A 17,757-nucleotide genomic window follows, 5' to 3' on the forward strand; every position below is an offset into this window, starting at 1 on the left:
ATGTAAAGATGTAGGGACGCCTTCTTTTTTTTTTTTTTTCGTGGTGGGGGGATCCGGAGGCTGACGGTTGGATATTAGATCAGGTGAGATCATACTTACATGATGATTTGCTTCTACTGCTGTTGTTTTACCGGTTCGATACGGATCCGGGTTTGTGGTGGATGGGATGAGCGTTCATGTTCAGGAAGGAAACGATATTCAAGCGTCCATTTCTAAGCCATTGATCATTCCGCCGTAATCTCGCACATTCTTGAATGCAGGTCAGAGTCAGACTACCTACTGTACTTCTCGATAAGGATAAGAAAGCACTGGTGAGTGAGCCGAGACGAGACGAGCCGAGAGGAGATGGAGAGAGTTATAAGCATGAATAATGGAGCGAATAATTGCCAACCGAGTGTCCACAACAACTGAGTGACCTGGAGGAAGAAAAAAAAAGAAAAAAAGGGGGGGGGGGGGGGGGGGGGGGAGAAGGAAAAAAAGGGACAAAGAAATGATGCGATATGTATACGATGAGGAAGTTTGTTTTTTCTACATCTTGGGATTTTGGGATTTGGCATGTAATATAGACATGGTAATTATGTAGCTAGAATCTCGAATCTACATACATATCTAGAGTGGTTTCGGGAGAGACTTTCTTGCTTGTCCTTGCAGGAGTGCTAGTAGAGAGATATCGAAACAAAAAGGGGAGGGGTGGTGGTGTTTCTCCGTCAGTTGAGGGTTTCGGTTTCTGATAAGCTCGGTAGGCTATTATTTTTTCCCTTCCCTTACCTGATTGTGGAGGTGGCAACAACAAGAGGGAGCAGGAGGGAGGTGGAGGAGAGGATCAGCGCTAGAATAAAGAGACGCATCCATCCAATCCATGACCCTCGACCAAGAGTTCCTGTCCTGAATTTCTCTCCCCTTACTTCCTTTCCGGCTTCTCTTTTTTCCTTCTCTGTCTTCCATACATATACATACGATTTTTTCACAACTTGCATATATACTATTGTACCCCCCGTGTGGTCGAGCACCAATTTCAAAGTCACTCAGATATCATCCATACATACACAGTGTCGACAAAAATCAACACACAACTACTCTGTTCACTCAGTCGTGTCGCAGCCATGGGTAAGTGGTCTAATTAACTCCTTATGAGCCCTTTCCAAGATCCTGCCCGCCTGTCTGCCCAGAAGGAGAAGAAGCCCTTAATCTCCAATTAGTGTCGTTGACGTTGAAATTCGCTCTACCACCGTTCATACCGTTCCCGCTTGCTTGAACGTGACTAATTCTTTTTTCCCTCTTCCCCTACCAACCTACAGCCGATGTACTTTCTCCCCAAGTTTCCCACCATCACGTCCACCTCCCATCCTCACCCTCGCTTGCCCGACCTTCAATGGCGAATTCAAAATATTCCAGCGGCACCGTAACGGCCGTTCAAAAATCAATCCCAGAGGAGCCCCACAACCTCCCGACAACGTCCGTCGACGCCCCCTCGGTAAATGGCAAAGACGAAACGGACCTACAGGTCGACAACCTCATCAAGAAGATGAAGAGTCCTATCCTAGGAATTGACTTTACACGCTCGTCGAAGCCCCGCCGCCCGTCGTTTACGCTCGTCTCGGCGAAGGAGTCGCATGATCTGCTCAGTGATTCCTCTGCAACGAACCTTGCGAATGGTGGGTGCTGTGGTGGCGGGTGTTGCAGATTGCCTGGGAATCAGGTCGTAGCCAAATCTGTACCGCTCTTACGTCCAACGATTGCTGCACCAGATAATAGGGCGTTCAAGAGCCTCAATCTCAATCTTGCACCCCTCACCTCGCGGGCCCGTTTGACTGGTACTACCGCACTCCCCCCACAGACGATCTCACTGGCCCCCATTGAGGCTCCGAAGAACGGTGCCACTGCCAGTGCCGCTACTTCTGTTCACGAATCCACCGCGTACACCCATCCGCCCAAATTCGTCTCTCCGCATCCCCCGTACAGCGTTTTCTCGGCTAAGATTGATGGGACGCGCGAGTTGACTAAGCCTGGTGCCGAGAAGAGGACATACCACTTTGATCTTGACGTTACCGACTACCCGGAAGAGGCTCCAGGAGTTGATTTCCGTGTGGGTGGCGCAATCGGGATCTGTGCGCCCAACAACTTCGACACCGTTGATGAGATCTTTGACATGCTCGGTATCGACGCCGCGGAGCGAGATGCACCCGTCACCCTGCATACGCAAGGCGGGCGTTGGCCGACGATCTGGGGCCAGGAGGAAGAGAGATCCCTGGTGACAACCAGACGTGAGCTCTTGACCTGGACGGTCGATATCCAGTCGTACCCGCCGACGAAGAACATCCTCCGCCTGATGGCTGAGTATGCGACTGACGAGAACGAGAAGACAATTCTCCTCTACCTGTGCTCCAAGCAGGGGCAAGCCGCGTTTTGCGAGTGAGTTCCCCCTGATTGGCCCACACCCCTTTTTTTTTTTTGTTGCCATTGATCTTTCTTATCAGATCCTTTGATTAACACTTTTTCGCTTAGGCTCCGGACCGGGCCCTATGTATCATTGATCCAATTACTCAACGCCTTCCCGTCCTCGAAGCCTAACTTGGAGCACCTGCTATGCAATCTCAAGACGCTGATGCCGCGCTTCTACTCGCTCTCAAATGACCCGCATGAATCGCGCTTCGAGCACCGCCGCATCGTCGAGATCGCCGTCTCCGTGCACGAGTCCCCCGAGAACTGGCGCGACGGTAACCGCACCGGTGTCGGCTCAGGCTTCTTTGAGCGCTGTGCACGCCGCATGCTTGACGGCGGCGAGACCGAGGTCCGCATCCCGATGTTCCGTGGACTCATGGCGAACCCGCTGGCGAAGGAGTTTGTCACCGATGGACCGATGCTCTTGATTGGTGCTGGTGTGGGCATTGCGCCGTTTAGAGGCTTCGTGCAGAGGAGACTTCAGAGCGCCAACTGCGCGAATAAAGTCTGGTGAGTAGCCATGATGGTTGTTGTATATGGTGTATGGATCTGGTCTAATGCGCTCGGTATCAGGGTCCTGCAAGGCGTCCGCGACTCGCTCCTGGACGAGCTGTACTCGGGTGAATGGGGCGCCCACGAAGACAAGATTCGCAAGGTTGTCGAGTCTCGCGTCGGCACTGGGCGTTACGTTCAAGAGGAAGTAATCGCGCAGGCGGACCTGGTATGGTCCATCGTCAACGCACTCGATGGGCGTGTATTCGTGTGCGGCTCCTCCAAGGGTATGGGTGAGGGCGTTGAAGACGCGCTCGTCAAGATTGCGATGGAGAAGGGCCGTCTGTCAAATGAGGGGGCCAAGGAGTTCTGGAAGAAGAAGAAGGAGGGGGGGCAGTACATTGCGGAGACTTGGTAGAGGGTGGGGCAGCGGAGAAGTGCAGACTTGATAGATGGATGGGTTTATTCTTACTATTTCAGTTATGGTTCTTTTGTTCGCATCTTGTGAGAGTTTGTGGTATGGGAAGGTTTATACCTTACTTTTACTTTTTTCTTTCCCAGTTTCTTGTTACTCTTTTTTTCTAACACTCTTCATCATTGGCCCCCCCTTGAAATGGGACGTTAATTCGGGACCCCCCCCCCTCGGTCCCTTCACTTACACTTACACTAACAGTTACTTACTGGCTTCTTTCTTTTCTTCTTGTCGACAACCATACAGAGGGAAACCGCAAGGTTCTTTTTTAGATTAGAGATCTACTTTTCTTTTCATCGTTTCCTTTTTGTTGAGAGCTTTCGTTTCTGGCTGTTTATACTTACCCTTCTTTTCTTTTTTACAATATGCTAGCTTCTTCTTCCTTTTGGGTTGGTTGGTTGGTTGGGATACTTTTTTTTGCATGCATGTTTTTAGAAAAAACAAAAAGGTGTATGGGTGTGTGGGGGTGGTGTGGATGTCTATAACTATTTTTTTTTTCTTTCACTACCGTTTCATTTACAGAGATAGTACTCTACACTGTGGCCGGAGGAGTTGGTCTATCGCGCGCGAGTATCTAGAGGCTTGGGAGGAAGCTGTGAAGCATGTGTATGTATGTACATGTATCTATCTACAGATCTACAAAGCTGTTGTGTTGGTGTTTTGGCTATTTTGTGAGTTTGTGATCATGGGGTTGTGTGGCGGGTGCGTAATATCGGTAGCAAGACACTGTAATTACCATCTAGTGAGGTTTGATACATACGAAGCCAGCTCACTGCGCCGGAAATCCCATTTGAGGGTATTCTATCCAGTAAAAGTGTCAGCATCGTAAGGACAATCATTGACCTCCAACAGTACTGTACCAAAAGGGCGTGGCAGTGAACCATTGTACCAAACACGTACCCGGGGGTGCCGGAAATTGATGCAACGATCAAATAGTCCATGTTCCTCAACAACCAAACTAGCTAACAGAATTTGGAGAGAATCTATGGTACTTTAGAAGCTGGAGGTTGTAGTTATGGTAAGAGGTAATATGAATAGCTATTGCTTCGCCTTTTATTATTGTCTCTTGTCATAAGTTTTCCTTTTGTAGGCTAAAAACCCTAAATTAATCAATTGAAAGAATGCAGACTCTATTCTAGAAACTCGTGTATCATGGGTATGACTAAAACATCCATCCTGTTCAAGCATTGTGTTCTGCTAAAAATTGAAATTCTGAGTGTCTTTCCGCGTTGCTAAGTCAAACGTTGCATCACTTTCCGGCACCCCTGGGTACACAGTATTGGTCGGAATTGATCTGTACTAATACAAAAGTGTCCGAGGATGCAAGTTGATAACCTCGACGGTATACATGGCCGCCTTGTTTTACTGGTGTTTTGTTGACGCCGTACTTCTTGGCGTTATATATATCACGGGCATGAATCACGGTTACTACTACCACTGTATTTTCTAGATACGCATGGTATACTAGATAAAATTAGGTTTTTCAAGGCCGACCCCCTGAATGGTGCGATTTATTTGGATGAGGTTACTTGGGTTGGGGTAATGATCGGTATGAGGCTGGGTGTCTCGAGATACACGAGTGATAGTACATGATGGCAAATCTTTCAAAAACAATTTTGACAACGCCCTTCAATTTGGCCAAAACATTTATTCTGGTCAGAAAGTAAGAGCGTCGGATAAATACTTTATCAGGTTATGTCTAGCCTACTACGTGCCCAAGTCTCGAGACTTTCCAGACGATGGACACGACAGACAAGACAAGCTGACGAGATCCAGGTCCAAGCCAGCCCCATCTTGTCTCACGCCCACCATTAACCTGTCCCCTGGGGCATAAAGTGTCTCCCTCAGGTCCTCACTCACAGATCTCTAATCCTACCCCACTTCTACTATCTCGGATGAGCGTCATGAGCGCTCACTCGAGCCTTGGCACTGGCTCGCGGAGCTGGAACTACAGCGAAAACCTACGCTCGGGACCGGAATTTGGTACACCAGCAACATGCCTTTACCTATCGATTAACTACCAGCTATATACATTGATATAGTTCCTCTGCTCGTGTCAGACTCTCGGTATTACCCAGAGTCCCACAGCGGCGAGAAGAACCATACGCGAGAAAGCCCCCTCCCTTCATGATCGTGGAGAGATAACCTAACGTAAAAGAGCCCCATCCCTCTCCATATCAGGAGAGTGGAGGGCCAAAAGGGAAAAAAGAAAACAAATGGTCGGCTACCATCCCCTTCGTATGAAGAAAAGGGGGCCGACCCCAAAAACGCCACTGGGCCGAAGCCCCACCCAAACCGCCGCCTCCCGGAGGCGGGTGTTAATGTGACCCGGGCGGCCCACTGGCCATGGTGGTGTTCCCGCCCGGGGGTGTTCCGGCCAACAACACCCACCCCGGGCCGAAGCGCCTACCTAGCCGCTAGATCTACAAACCCTCCCCCTTCGGGGAGGGCCGGAAGTACGCTGGCAACCGTCTCTGCTCCAAGAGAGAGCAGAGAGATCCTATGATGCTGGAGAAGGTACGAGGATTGATGGTTTTACAAGTGCCGGTGCCAAAGATAAGTTTTCCCCTTTGGCCGCTGTTTGCCCTAAGTGGTTGGGCAGCCTTGGCGGTTAAAAAAGTAGGTGCTTGGCGCAATTGCGTTAGAGAGGAGGATAATGGGAAAGGTCAATGATAATTTTTACCATAATAAGATTACTCAACACGGCCATATCAGATCAGTATACGGCGAGGGACTTGTGGGTTTTTCTGGGCTGATAGAGAATTTTGGACTTGTGGGCAAAATCGGCGTTTGAAACATAAGAGTGTAGAGAAAATTTTAATTCCACCACACCAGCGTACGTCGTATTCATCCCTCCTATGCATAATCTATGTACTCAAGCCTAATGGAAGGCTCAATCAATCAACGACGATATTGTAATTTAAAAACTGCTAGCTAATAAAGATTAAAGACATCTATCTCGATCCCGCTTGATTGACGCTGTACCCTAATTGTGGTCGATCGATCGTGGGACTAAATTATAAACCGAGTCTGACGTCCCAACCCCATTGATACTTACAGAATGGATAATCGCACCGGGGATATCATTTTGTCTTATCAGATTCTGATCACTTTTCGCTACATCCTAGTACATGTAGTCCTCAGTTTACTAAATCACCTTATTTCCAGGACGGCCAGCAGAGAAAGATATTTAATTCTCTCAATGTAATCATATATGGAGAGAAGCTCTACACACTGACATTGCCAGACATCTTTCCATCTATTTGTTCACTTTTTTTGTAGGGTTGTTCCTACTGTAAGAATATCATTACCATTATCATGATTATTATATATAGCTCGCTCTAGGTATGGCTCAAGAAGCGGTTAAGGGTAGGTGTGTATCCTGTGGCGTATAGAATTCATTGGCCAGAATACACAAAAGTTCCTCATTAGAGTCGTCTTTAGAGTAGAATTGGTAGAGATCCACCCAATATTTTGCTACAGGATACACAGCCACCCACCCAGGATCGAGTCTCGAACCATATTTTTTTTTTATTGATTCTTATTATCCCATAGTCCGTTGAAGCTGCCTATTGATTCGGGTGACGTATTTTCAGCTTGGCTTGTGTCTGGATCACACACCTATTCGGCTGCCACCCTTCCTCTTTTAGTAATTATTCTGTCAAAATAGGCAGCATCTAATTCCCGGATTATGGGATAACGCGCCATTAGTCGCTGTTCACCGCTGTACACATAGCTCATCCGCCGCTTTCAATTGAACTCATCTACATGCTGGTCGCGTCGTCACGGAACGCGTCACAATAGACCCTTTGCGCTGAGGGATCCGGAGTCTTTTTTGACAAACTTGGCATTAAGATAGATGCCAAGAAACAAGAGATCTGGCTTCCCAGATCTGAGAGGCTAATCGCGAAATTAGACCTCCACTACTTCTAACATTTGTAGAATCACCAAATGGAGATCATTTTTTCATGGGAACTAAAATTCAGATGCAACTACACCTTACATCAAACCCTTAGGAATTTAGCAACAGTGTTAATGATAAATATAATCGATTTACTTTGGGGTTGAGTTTCTTCTCTCACCAAAAACTGGGTAATACCGATCAGTGGCAATTAGCAGCTACATGCATCCAGCGCAAAGTGTCTGGCCCTTTACCAAATACAGTCGTTCACCGTCGCTTGACGAACACTGCCAGTTGACGAACAGGGGACTTTGGGCCAATAGGAAGGAGATCTCGCAGCTTGGCTGTTGCTTGCCATACTTGGAACCCCTGTTCGTCAATTGGCAGTATTCGTCAATAGACGGCGAACGACTGTAGTTATACGGGTTAAAAGGCTCTCTTATCAACCCCAATCCCTCTACACTCCTGTCTCACAGCTCTTAGCCAATTAAAGTTTCATTCTAACCTAACCCGAGAGCTCCCAACACACGGATAGTTTGCCTGACTATCAAGGCATGCGCTACCCCGAGTAGAGTTTCCTTCTAAAGACATCTGAATCCGCGATCTGTTGGAGAGCATGCTGTTCAATATGTTGATCTATGAGCCGAGCCCTATCTATATATCCGTTCAGCTGAATCGCTTCCAAGATCAACCTTCGATCTCGATACGATACAAGATCAAATGTCTTCAAAGCCACCCTTGGGCTCAATTGAACGGGCCTGAAGATAACAGTGGCCAACATACATGTATATTTACAACCCTTCCTAGAGGGACACTTCAAGACCAGAGGGGCTAGACGAGGATGGCATCAAGCGATTGTAACAATGTCTAAGGCAGCAATCCCGTGCGGGCCGTGCCGCTACATTGTACGTTTATTCTCTGATCGAGTTGACTAGATATCACACGTTAAGGAGCTGTACGACTGAATGAACAATACCAGAGTTCAGTACCAATTAAAGTTAATTTTGTGCTTGTGAGTTGGACTGATCGTCTAAGGGATTGCTACCTAGAAAAAGAAAACAAGACAGGAAGCGGCGGGGCTGGCGAAGCCAAGGCGTTCAATGCGGTTTAGCTTATTTTGATTCGCCCGGAAAAAGCACTCGCGGGCGTTCACAACCTGTCACTCGCACCTGGAACCAGCGCCTTCCAGACCAATCGTCTTAGTACAGCTCAATAAATTTATCTTCTCTATCCCCCATTATAGCGATTAATGCTGATTATCTACATGGATTGCTTCTTGGAGCGTCTTCGGCGGTATGTACACGCATGCATGCAGTTTTCCGCAAAGTGCGCTTTCGATCATTATCACTTTTTCAGGCAACCAGCAAACGGACTTATGCGGTTGGAACTTAGGTGTTTTTACCCCCCCCACGGACCACTCTCCGTTTTGGGAAATGAATATTGGGTGCCTTACCAGCACAATTATTTCAGCCTCATATATGTAGATCATGAGCTGTCGTATCTGAATATAAGAGGGGCCGGGTCCGTGGTGTACAGTACTCCCAACAACAACATCATCTTCAGACATTCCTATTACTCTAGAGAACTACTCTAAAGCTCTATACATCACCTATCTCTTTTTTTTTACCAGCTTAACATCCTCCACCGAGCTCGAAATGAAGGGAGACAGAAACGGTACCGGTGAATCTCAGGACGCAGGGATCGGATCCCGTTATGCAGCACAACGTAAGATGGCTCTATCACTATTGAATACATATATTATCGCGTGCAAAAGCTCCGTGTGCTTTCAGGTGCTAACCCATCAGGCTTAGGCTCAATGATTTTCTCGTCAGGCCCCATAGCCGCCATCATGCTCGCCGGAAAGACCGGCGCCGGCAAGAGCAGCCTCATCAAGCTGCTTGGTGGCCGCGACGCCGAGGGAAACGAGCCAGTTTCCGATGGCGGGCTCGAATCCTGTACCTACTGCCCCCTCCAGTCATAGTCAGGATGGAGCTTTCCGCTAACGCATGTATAGGCACGAAGAAAACCACAACCTACATAACCAAGCACAACGGCCGCACCGTGCTGCTCCTCGACACGCCGGGCTTTGACGACTCGGCCGTCGACAATCTCGTGATTCTCAACGACATCGTGTCGAACCTCTACATGTGGGCGCTGCAGGACAAGGATGTACACACGCATGGCGTGCTCTTCCTTCACGACATCAGCGAGACGCGCTTCGGCGGCAGCCAGCAGAAGACGCTGCAGCTACTCAAAAGTATGTGCGGGCCGGAGGCGATGGGGAATGTCATCATCGGGACGACAATGTGGTTCGATAAGGGGGCGAAGTACGAGAGCCAGGTGAAAAGGGAGAGCGAATTCCTAATGAAATATTGGGAGGGCATCCACAAGACGGTCAGAGTGCCAGAGGGTGATGAGGAGGTGGCGAACGCGATTATAGGGGACTTGTTGGCGAGGCCACCGACAAAGTTGTTGGTGCAGACAGAGCTGCTGAGGCCGCCACATACGTGTGAGGCGACGACGGTGGGGAGGATTGCGATACCCGAGGGGAAGCGGGAGGCTGAGAGGTTGGCGAAGGAGATGGAGGAGCAGAAGGAGGAGTTTGTGAGAATTGAGAAGGAAAAGGAGAGGGAGAGGGAGAAGGAGAGACAAGAGGAACACAGGAGGTATTTGGAGGAACAAGAGAGAAATAGGAAGGAAATGGTGGAGGAGCAGGAGAGAAATAGGAGGGAAATTGAGGAGCGTCTTATGGAAGAGCAAAAAAAAAACGCTAAAGAGCAAAAAGAGAGAGAGGAGGCGCAACAGAAACACCTTAAGGAGCTCGAACAGAAACAAAAGAAGGAAATGGAGGACCGCCTTAAGGAAGAGCAAAAAAAAAACGCTAAAGAGCAAAAAGAGAGAGAGGAGGCGCAACAGAAACACCTTAAGGAGCTCGAACAGAAACAAAAGAAGGAAATGGAGGACCGCCTTAAGGAAGAGCAAAAAAAAAACGCTAAAGAGCAGAAAGAGAGAGAGGAGGCGCAACGGAAAAAACTTGAGGAGCTCGCAGAGAAGCAAAGGAAGGAAATGGAGGAGTACGCAGAGAAGCAAAGGAAGAAAATGGAGGATTTCGAAAGGGAGCAGGAGAAAGAAAGAAAAAGGGTGGAGAAAGAAAGAGCTGATGCGATAAGGAGAAAAGAGGAGGAGATTGCAGAGATACAAAGAAAGGCCGATGAAGCGGTAAAGAATGCCCAGAATGAGAGCTCAGGGTGGTGGTGCTCAATTATGTAAGCCTTTCAATTACAGACCTTTCAATTACAGTCCTTTATATATTCGTAAGGCCGAAAGCAACGTTATTCACTGTGAAATTGCCATTAGTATCCCCTTCGTGATGCAGATTATAGGGAAGACGTTTGGGATACGTTGAGCCCTGATCCTCACATGGTAACACTCCTGCGCCCTGATCATATATGTGATGTAATATGCGATCTGGATAACAGATGGTATTTGAATATAGGCGCTGGCGCTTGAACCCATACGATAGCCCTAATAACGGAAGGGAACTGATGGTTTGGACGAAATGGATCCGGGGCGAGGCTAGCTTATATAGTTGTGTGGTAATAACCTCAAGGACATGTTTTAGCAGCGAATGCTTTTCAATTTGATATTCTATCTATAAATTTTACCCTCTGTAGCTGTCCTATCCGTGATGTACAGTAACCTGCATGATGTTTATGGGTGCTTAGCTTATTAAGCCCTTACACGCTAAACTTTAAACTTTAACTTTAGCTTGCACCTGCATGCATGTGGTGGAACCTTATTTGCAGTCCCGCTCCCGTCCCGGCTTCCCGCTAGCTGTAGGCGTTTGCTACATGTAGTCTCGTTCCCAGACTGTTTTGTTGTCGCACTGCGTGCAGACACAAATCAGAGCAAACACAGGCTGGACACGAGACTAGTACACCCGCAGGAAAAAAGTGAGGAAACAACGAGTAGCGTGACAACGAGTGCGTCTAACTTGACATCCCCGCACCCGCAATACAGCCCCGCGAGTATTCCCTAGCCATGCCTTTTGACAAGTCCGGAAAGCGAAGGGAGGCTACTCTGAATGAAAACATAAAAGTTATTGAAGCCCAAGCTAGGGAAGAGTGGGAAAGGCTAGATTGGGAAAATGTATATAAAATCATTGACAGCATACCAAAGAGAATTGCAGCAGTAGTAAAGAACAAGGGAAGTCATAAAAAGTGGTAAATATAGTTCAGAGGCCATAGTATCTATTCTGTATCTCATTGTGTAGTCATATTACTTCTATTAATTTCCATTTTCACTTTTTCATTGGGTTCGGATTGGTTGCACTCGTTGTTTCCTCACTTTTTTCCTGCGGGTGTACATGTATATACAAGTGCATATAGTAGAGACGTCCCTCCTCCATCCTCCCCTCCGCTGCTTTCCCAAAATCATTACATCTCTACTATCAATAATCCTCTAGATTCGGTGCTCGAGATATTAGCATATACCGCTAATCCGTCAATATCGATTGGAGCCCCTACTTCCTGAACCCGCATCGGGGATTTGGTGCCTAGCTTTCTTACTCGGGGTAACAGCAACAGCGAGACAGCGCAGCCTCTAACTGCCTGGAACCTGATAAGACAATACTCTACGACATAACTATTGCCCACCCTAATATGGAGGTTGGATCTAGATCTCTGGATATGGACGCTCTAGAGCTGTATAGTAGTACTGGCGGGAAATATATACGAGAATTCAACACCAACCTTGCTGCTGGAAAAGACGGGATGCTGCGGTGGTATGAGATCTTTGTTCTCTGCTGCTGCTACTGCTATTCGGTATACTCGAGGCTTGAAGCTGGAAGTAGTGTCTGGCTGGGGTAGTTGCGAGTACCTTATTATGCCTTGCGATTGGACCTAGCATTTCAACAGCATCCCAGCAAGTTATCCCAATCAGCGGTCCATCACCGCACAGCCTCGACCTCATAGTGGACACAAAAACCTACATACATCGAGACCCAATATACCTGAGCTCAATTGATCAAGCTAAACACACACCACCAGATACGCAGCCGGCAGAATAAACATTATATAACTACGACTAACTACCCATCTACACAATAGTCTCTACACCCTCCCAGTCGCTCTCTGGCACAACTAATTCCGCTTTCGACTTCCTCACCCTCTTGACCTTCGCCGCACCCGGCTCGTCGGGCGGTTGTGCGGTCATCCGTGGCCGCCCTCTGGGCTTCTTGATCGCTGCCACGTCCTCTACAAGCTCAGGCACGGGATCAGCAACTTTCTTCGGCCTTCCCCTGGCCTTCTTTGCCACTCCCCCGTTCTCTACAGCAGGAACTACAGGCTCAGTCTCGGACTCGGGATCAGCGACCTTCTTCGGCCTGCCTTTGGCCTTCTTAACCGGCTTACTCTCCTCCACCTCTTCCACCTTCACCTCTACCTCTTCTTCGACTACAGCCTGAAGCGCCTTCTTCGTCGCCCGTTTCTTCTTGGCGCCTTTCGCTCCATCACTTCTCTCTGCTGCTACTACCTTTTTAGTGCGCGCGGTTTTACGCCCCTTGCTGGCCTTCTCGCTCTCGGCCTCGCTGACGAGGTCGCTGCCGGGGTCGCCGTCGCTGTCTTCGATTACGCTGGGAAGCCGCTGCGTCCGGGGCGGTTTGGCGGGCTTTTTCGTGATTCGCTTCTTCTTCGCTGCTGGTTCTGGATCGTCGCTCATGATGGAGTCTGTGTCGGTGTCGAGGTCGAGGTCAGCTATTTCCTCGTCTGTGAGGTCTTGCTCCTCTTCTTCCTCGTCTTGGTCGTCTTCTCCTGCTGCGGCGCCTTTTTTCGTTTTTTTAGGCTTCGCCTTGGTCCGTGTCCGGACGCTGAGCTCCTTCACTAGGTCCACCCACGGCGTCATGCCTCCGCACCCCGGACACGCCCCCTCCACCGGTAGCACCTCCGCCTTCATCTCAGCCCCCACCTCGCGGTCCAAAAACACCCCCGCCAAACACCCCACATGCGCCACATGCGCGCACTCCCCATGCGGGCACACGACCGCCGTCTCCTGCCTGGCCTCCCCCTTACACACCGCACACACCACCGCTGCCCCCTCGCCCCCCAGAACCTCCCGCGCCTTCACCAAATGCGCGCCCAACCCCCCCTCGAAATCCAGCCCCTGCAGCCCCCCCACCCCGCCCGCGCCCCACTGCCGCTTCACGGGCCCATCCCCCTCCCGCACGCGCACGTCCAGCGCAACGCCAATGCCCCGCCGCAGTGGCGTGCTCTCGCGCGAGCACCACAGCTCCCAGGAGCGGTGCACGTCGGCCGCGAAGAAGCGCACGGAGAGGGGCCAGCGCGCGAAGGCGCGCACGCGGAGGAGGAGGTGCAGGCTCTGTAGGCGCGAGGTGAGGCTCTTTGGGGCGCAGAGCTTTGGGCGGCTGCTGGAGGTGCGGCGCTTGGTTGTTGCGAGGCGGAGGGGCGCGGGGATCTTCTTGCTGATGTGCGGGTGCTGCCAGGCCCACCTGTCGTGCGTTAGCGGGGGTCGGGGGTTTGTGGGGGAGGGGGGGGGGTTACTCGAACTGCAGTGCGGCAAGACTGGACGGGAAGCCGGCGACAATGCATACCATCTCCCAGGGCTGGTAGTTTCCGTAGCTTGTGCGCTTTGCGCCGCCGCGGTTCTCGCCGTTGTGTTGGGCGAGGCGGCGGCGCGGGTGGGGGGTGGAGCCGATGTAGAGGGCCTTCGTGGAGACGGTGGAGCGCAGGAGGTAGCTGTTGGTGGGAGGGGGTTGGGGTGGTGAGTATTGATTGCCCCGTGGAGAAGGAAGGGGGAGGGAGAAGTGCTTACGCGCAGTAGAAGGTCTGGATGGGCTTTAGGTCTTTCTGCGGCATTGTGGACGGTGTATGTGGGGGTGGCATGAGGGGGTGGTGGTGGTGGTGGTGGGTATGAGTTGGGTGAGGTTTGGGGTGTTGTGGTCGAGGTTGTCAGGGGATCTGCACAGGGCTGTGTGGCGTGGCGGGATCTGATCTGATCTGATTTGATCTGGTCAGATCTTGGTTTGGTCTTGGGTCTTGGGTCTTGGGTCTTGGGTCTTGGGTCTTGGTCTTGGGTCTTGGCCGCTGTCCGGCCTGTACCTGCACAGCCGAGCACGAGGAATCGAGTAATCGTGGGACGGTAGCTTTTTTGGCACACACCCTATAGCAGCGTCGGCAAATTAGAAACTCCGATTCTGCAGGTCTGGGGTGATTCGCGCATCACATATATCTAACATATATCTAACCATATATGTATACAACTACTGGTGATATAAACCAAGTATATATGGCTATGGCGCCATAATAATATTGAGCGCACTGTGGGGTTGGTTGTCTGAATTAAAGGATGGTCGGTAATCAACCTACCGGCCGGCCCAGTTGTAACAATTTTTGCGGTCGCTGAGGATATTTGTCTGGCCAGCTGGTAACCCGGACGGGTTGGGTAATCATGTTAGGGAGTTACTTGGCCGAGTGATAGTTCATGACCGGAAGACTAAGTATCCAAGCCTCTCCTTTTGGCTTGGCCGCCCCGATTAGGGACGCAATGATAGAGATTATTTCACCTACTAGGAGAACACTGATAAGCGGGAATAAGACTGTCAGAAATTTAGCAAGCTCATATGGCAGCGCTGATTTGCCAGGGGTATGTATGATTCACAGTGTCTGCCTGCGGCGGTATCCATAGCAATGGGGTTAGTAGCGTCGGATGCTTTTAATCATTAAATATCACTCGACACATTTGTCCTGGCTGCATGCTTTTTTTTTTTTTTTTTTCTTTTGGTTTAATTCATTAATTACATACAACCTTACAGCTATGGCAATTCCTGGCTGCATACTCGTGGGCGGGCTATTTGCCAGGTAAGGTCTGTGGGCGCGGTATGATGTGTGGATATGGGCTTGGTGGCATGCTTTTGGGCGTGGGGGGTTGCTGGCAGTGCGGATCTCCGCTTTGGCGTCTCATCTAGCTAGCCTCGTGTTTTCTGTGGGGAGGAAATTTTCCGGGTGGTACTTGGCATGTGCCTATGGGCACTCAGCAGCGAGGGAGTGGAGATTTCTGTAAGAGACTATGTGCATAACTTATGCCTCATCCTCGCCGAGATCCAGGGCTTGATCTTACAGCCCGCCCAGAATTAAGGTTATTGTTGCATTCGTTGCGCAACTCTAGGAGAAGCACCCCCGAAGAGTGTGCCACCACACCCCACGTTCTTGATATAGAGTAGGAGAGTGGTGGTGGAAGACCAAGCGAGACGATCTACATATGTAGGTGGCCTGCTACCCTAAACTACATATGCATGTGTCTTCCCTCCGCCTGTCACACGTACTCTATTCTCCCCTCCCGTTGGCTTCTGTGCTTGGTGCATATTGCACCGTGCGCACATGCACCGTGCTGCACATAAACCTCCGAATATTTCCCGAGCATCGCAAAGATTTCGGAGACAAATAAAGTCTCCGATAGCGTGTTCTGGTCCCTCTGTGAATTCGGTCCATGTAGTAACGAGAGGACCAGTCCATTCACTACCAGTTCGTTTTCAAATGGACTTGTAAGTCAACGAGTTACGAGTAGTCACGTCAGTGCTCACGGCTCTCCCGTTCTTTGGTGATTGGGCTGCACATATGTGGTACGGGTGCTTATCCATCACCAAAGCCACTTCGAATAAATATATCATACGAAGAACAAAAAAATACAACACATATTGCGGAAGCTATGATAGAATGCTGAAAGCGAGACTATAAAGAAGTGAATTCTTGTCATAGTTAATATGCAAAGTTGGTTACTCGGGTAAGGCATATTTATTTCTTCTTTCACAGGAGAAAAGAACAAAAAGTACTGCAAATTCGCCGGACCGATATCTGCTACTCCCACCCCTGGATTGAACCTGCGACATTAGGAAGACCAGGCACAACCTCTCGGTGTCCAGTAGGCAAGTGGTGCAGAGAACCGCTAGACCACTCGCCTATGAGTGCTCTTGGCTAGAAATGATACTTGGACGCCAAGACCGGTTACAGGCGCTAGTGCCTCGGGGGTCTCCGTCCAGCACCACCGCCGTTTCGGCTGGCCTGAGTTCGCGATGTCTCGGAAAAACTCATAGTCAGACTTCACCCGTCTATATACAAAGTAGTAGAATTCGATTTAAAGAACACAGCTGAAACTCGATTGTGCTGTGAGCAGTACAGTGAGTTAATTGGGCGGATTGAATTCGAATAGAAGCAGAACTCAATTGATCAATCAATCAACAGAAGCAGAAGGCTTCGGTGAACACATGGTGTGTTTAGTTAGGGTGCAGATTGTGTCTGTTCCGATTAACTTCATGAAGAATCTCGTATCCCCATATACCAACATGTGATCACTCTACTCCGCCTGGAGGTATGAATACGACAAGAGCGAGTGAGGAGAATAATAGTAGTTGGTAGTCAAAACTATCATGTTTATGTGAAGTGGATATACTGTGAGGCCTAGGGTTAATCATCCGTCTAGCCATTAGTAGAGCGGACGGGCGAAGCACAAACATAAATTACGGCTCAACTACAAACCCATAAGTTAATTTGAAAATGGACTACTGCACTCAAGACCTTCAAAGATGGACAACGTTCCTGACAGGACCAGAACAGCGTGCTCTAGCCCGGAGTGTTTTCGCAGTGATTTCGTAGAGTTTTCGCGGTATTTCTGGGGTATTTTCCTGGTGTTCTGCATGAAATACCCTCCGAAAACCCTCCGTTTCAAGCAAAATACTCCCCGTAAAGCCTCCATTCTAAACAAAATACACTCCGGAAACTCTCCGTTCCAATCAAAACTCTCCGTTATCTAGTCTCCGTTCGACGATAATTAATTTATGTCTCCGAATAATAAGTCGCCGACCCTTTCTCCAAGATCCCAATTGAGTGGGGCCACGCTCCTAGACTCACTAAACCCCAGCACTGGTGCCGTATTCTGCCAGGTAAGTGGTAGCCCCACCAGTGTTGAGACCAGCTAGAACGAAAGGCGGGGGTTATAATACCAGCCTTTTTGCCCTTATTTCAGCGCCATTGCAAGCTGGCAGTATCAACGGCTCATTAAATGTGGCGCTAGAATAAACACTCTAAAGCCACTGTTGCTACATAGTGCGGTAGGACGAGGCGGGGCGGGTGCTGAGTCGACACATCAGCATCGAGGAGAGAATATCCTCGGACTTGACACAAAGCGCTTCGACTTCATATACCATACTGAAAATGCCTCAATGGGTGCATGTATTCCGAGAGATGGGGTACTTTTATCTGGAGGTCTCGAGGTATGAAGATAAACTTCGTTAATTGATTGTTAAGTAAAGGAAGATAGAGATATAAGGCCTGTATTTATAAAGAAAGATAGTTGTTCCGTCAATAGTAATATGGTCTAAACAAGAAAGTAAGAAAGTAAGAAAGATAGAAATAAGTCATTAGAACGAATGAAAATTGCA

At 49.3% G+C, this 17,757-nt stretch overlaps 3 protein-coding genes across 3 annotated transcripts; 2 read left to right on the top strand and 1 right to left on the bottom strand.

Annotated features, from left to right (window-relative positions):
* Window positions 1-1,525: 1,525 nt before the first annotated feature.
* On the top strand, window positions 1,526-3,352 carry H6S33_007782 (uncharacterized protein; the record flags this gene model as incomplete). Its single annotated transcript, XM_044839132.1, has 3 exons — window positions 1,526-2,412; window positions 2,506-2,952; window positions 3,016-3,352. 3 exons carry the CDS (start codon window positions 1,526-1,528, stop codon window positions 3,350-3,352), a joined length of 1,671 nt encoding a protein of 556 aa, XP_044688655.1.
* A 5,610-nt stretch (window positions 3,353-8,962) lies between these two features.
* Window positions 8,963-10,577, top strand: H6S33_007783 (uncharacterized protein; the record flags this gene model as incomplete). Its single annotated transcript, XM_044839133.1, has 3 exons — window positions 8,963-9,032; window positions 9,119-9,262; window positions 9,322-10,577. 3 exons carry the CDS (start codon window positions 8,963-8,965, stop codon window positions 10,575-10,577), a joined length of 1,470 nt encoding a protein of 489 aa, XP_044688656.1.
* A 1,827-nt stretch (window positions 10,578-12,404) lies between these two features.
* H6S33_007784 (uncharacterized protein) lies at window positions 12,405-14,206 on the bottom strand (the record flags this gene model as incomplete). The annotated part of the gene is made up of 3 exons (XM_044839134.1): window positions 12,405-13,812; window positions 13,865-14,059; window positions 14,136-14,206. 3 exons carry the CDS (start codon window positions 14,204-14,206, stop codon window positions 12,405-12,407), a joined length of 1,674 nt encoding a protein of 557 aa, XP_044688657.1.
* Window positions 14,207-17,757: the final 3,551 nt, after the last annotated feature.

The sequence above is a fragment of the Morchella sextelata genome, assembly GCF_020137385.1.
Source record: "Morchella sextelata strain SCLS chromosome Unknown scls_24, whole genome shotgun sequence".
In the NCBI taxonomy this organism is placed as follows: domain Eukaryota; kingdom Fungi; phylum Ascomycota; class Pezizomycetes; order Pezizales; family Morchellaceae; genus Morchella; species Morchella sextelata.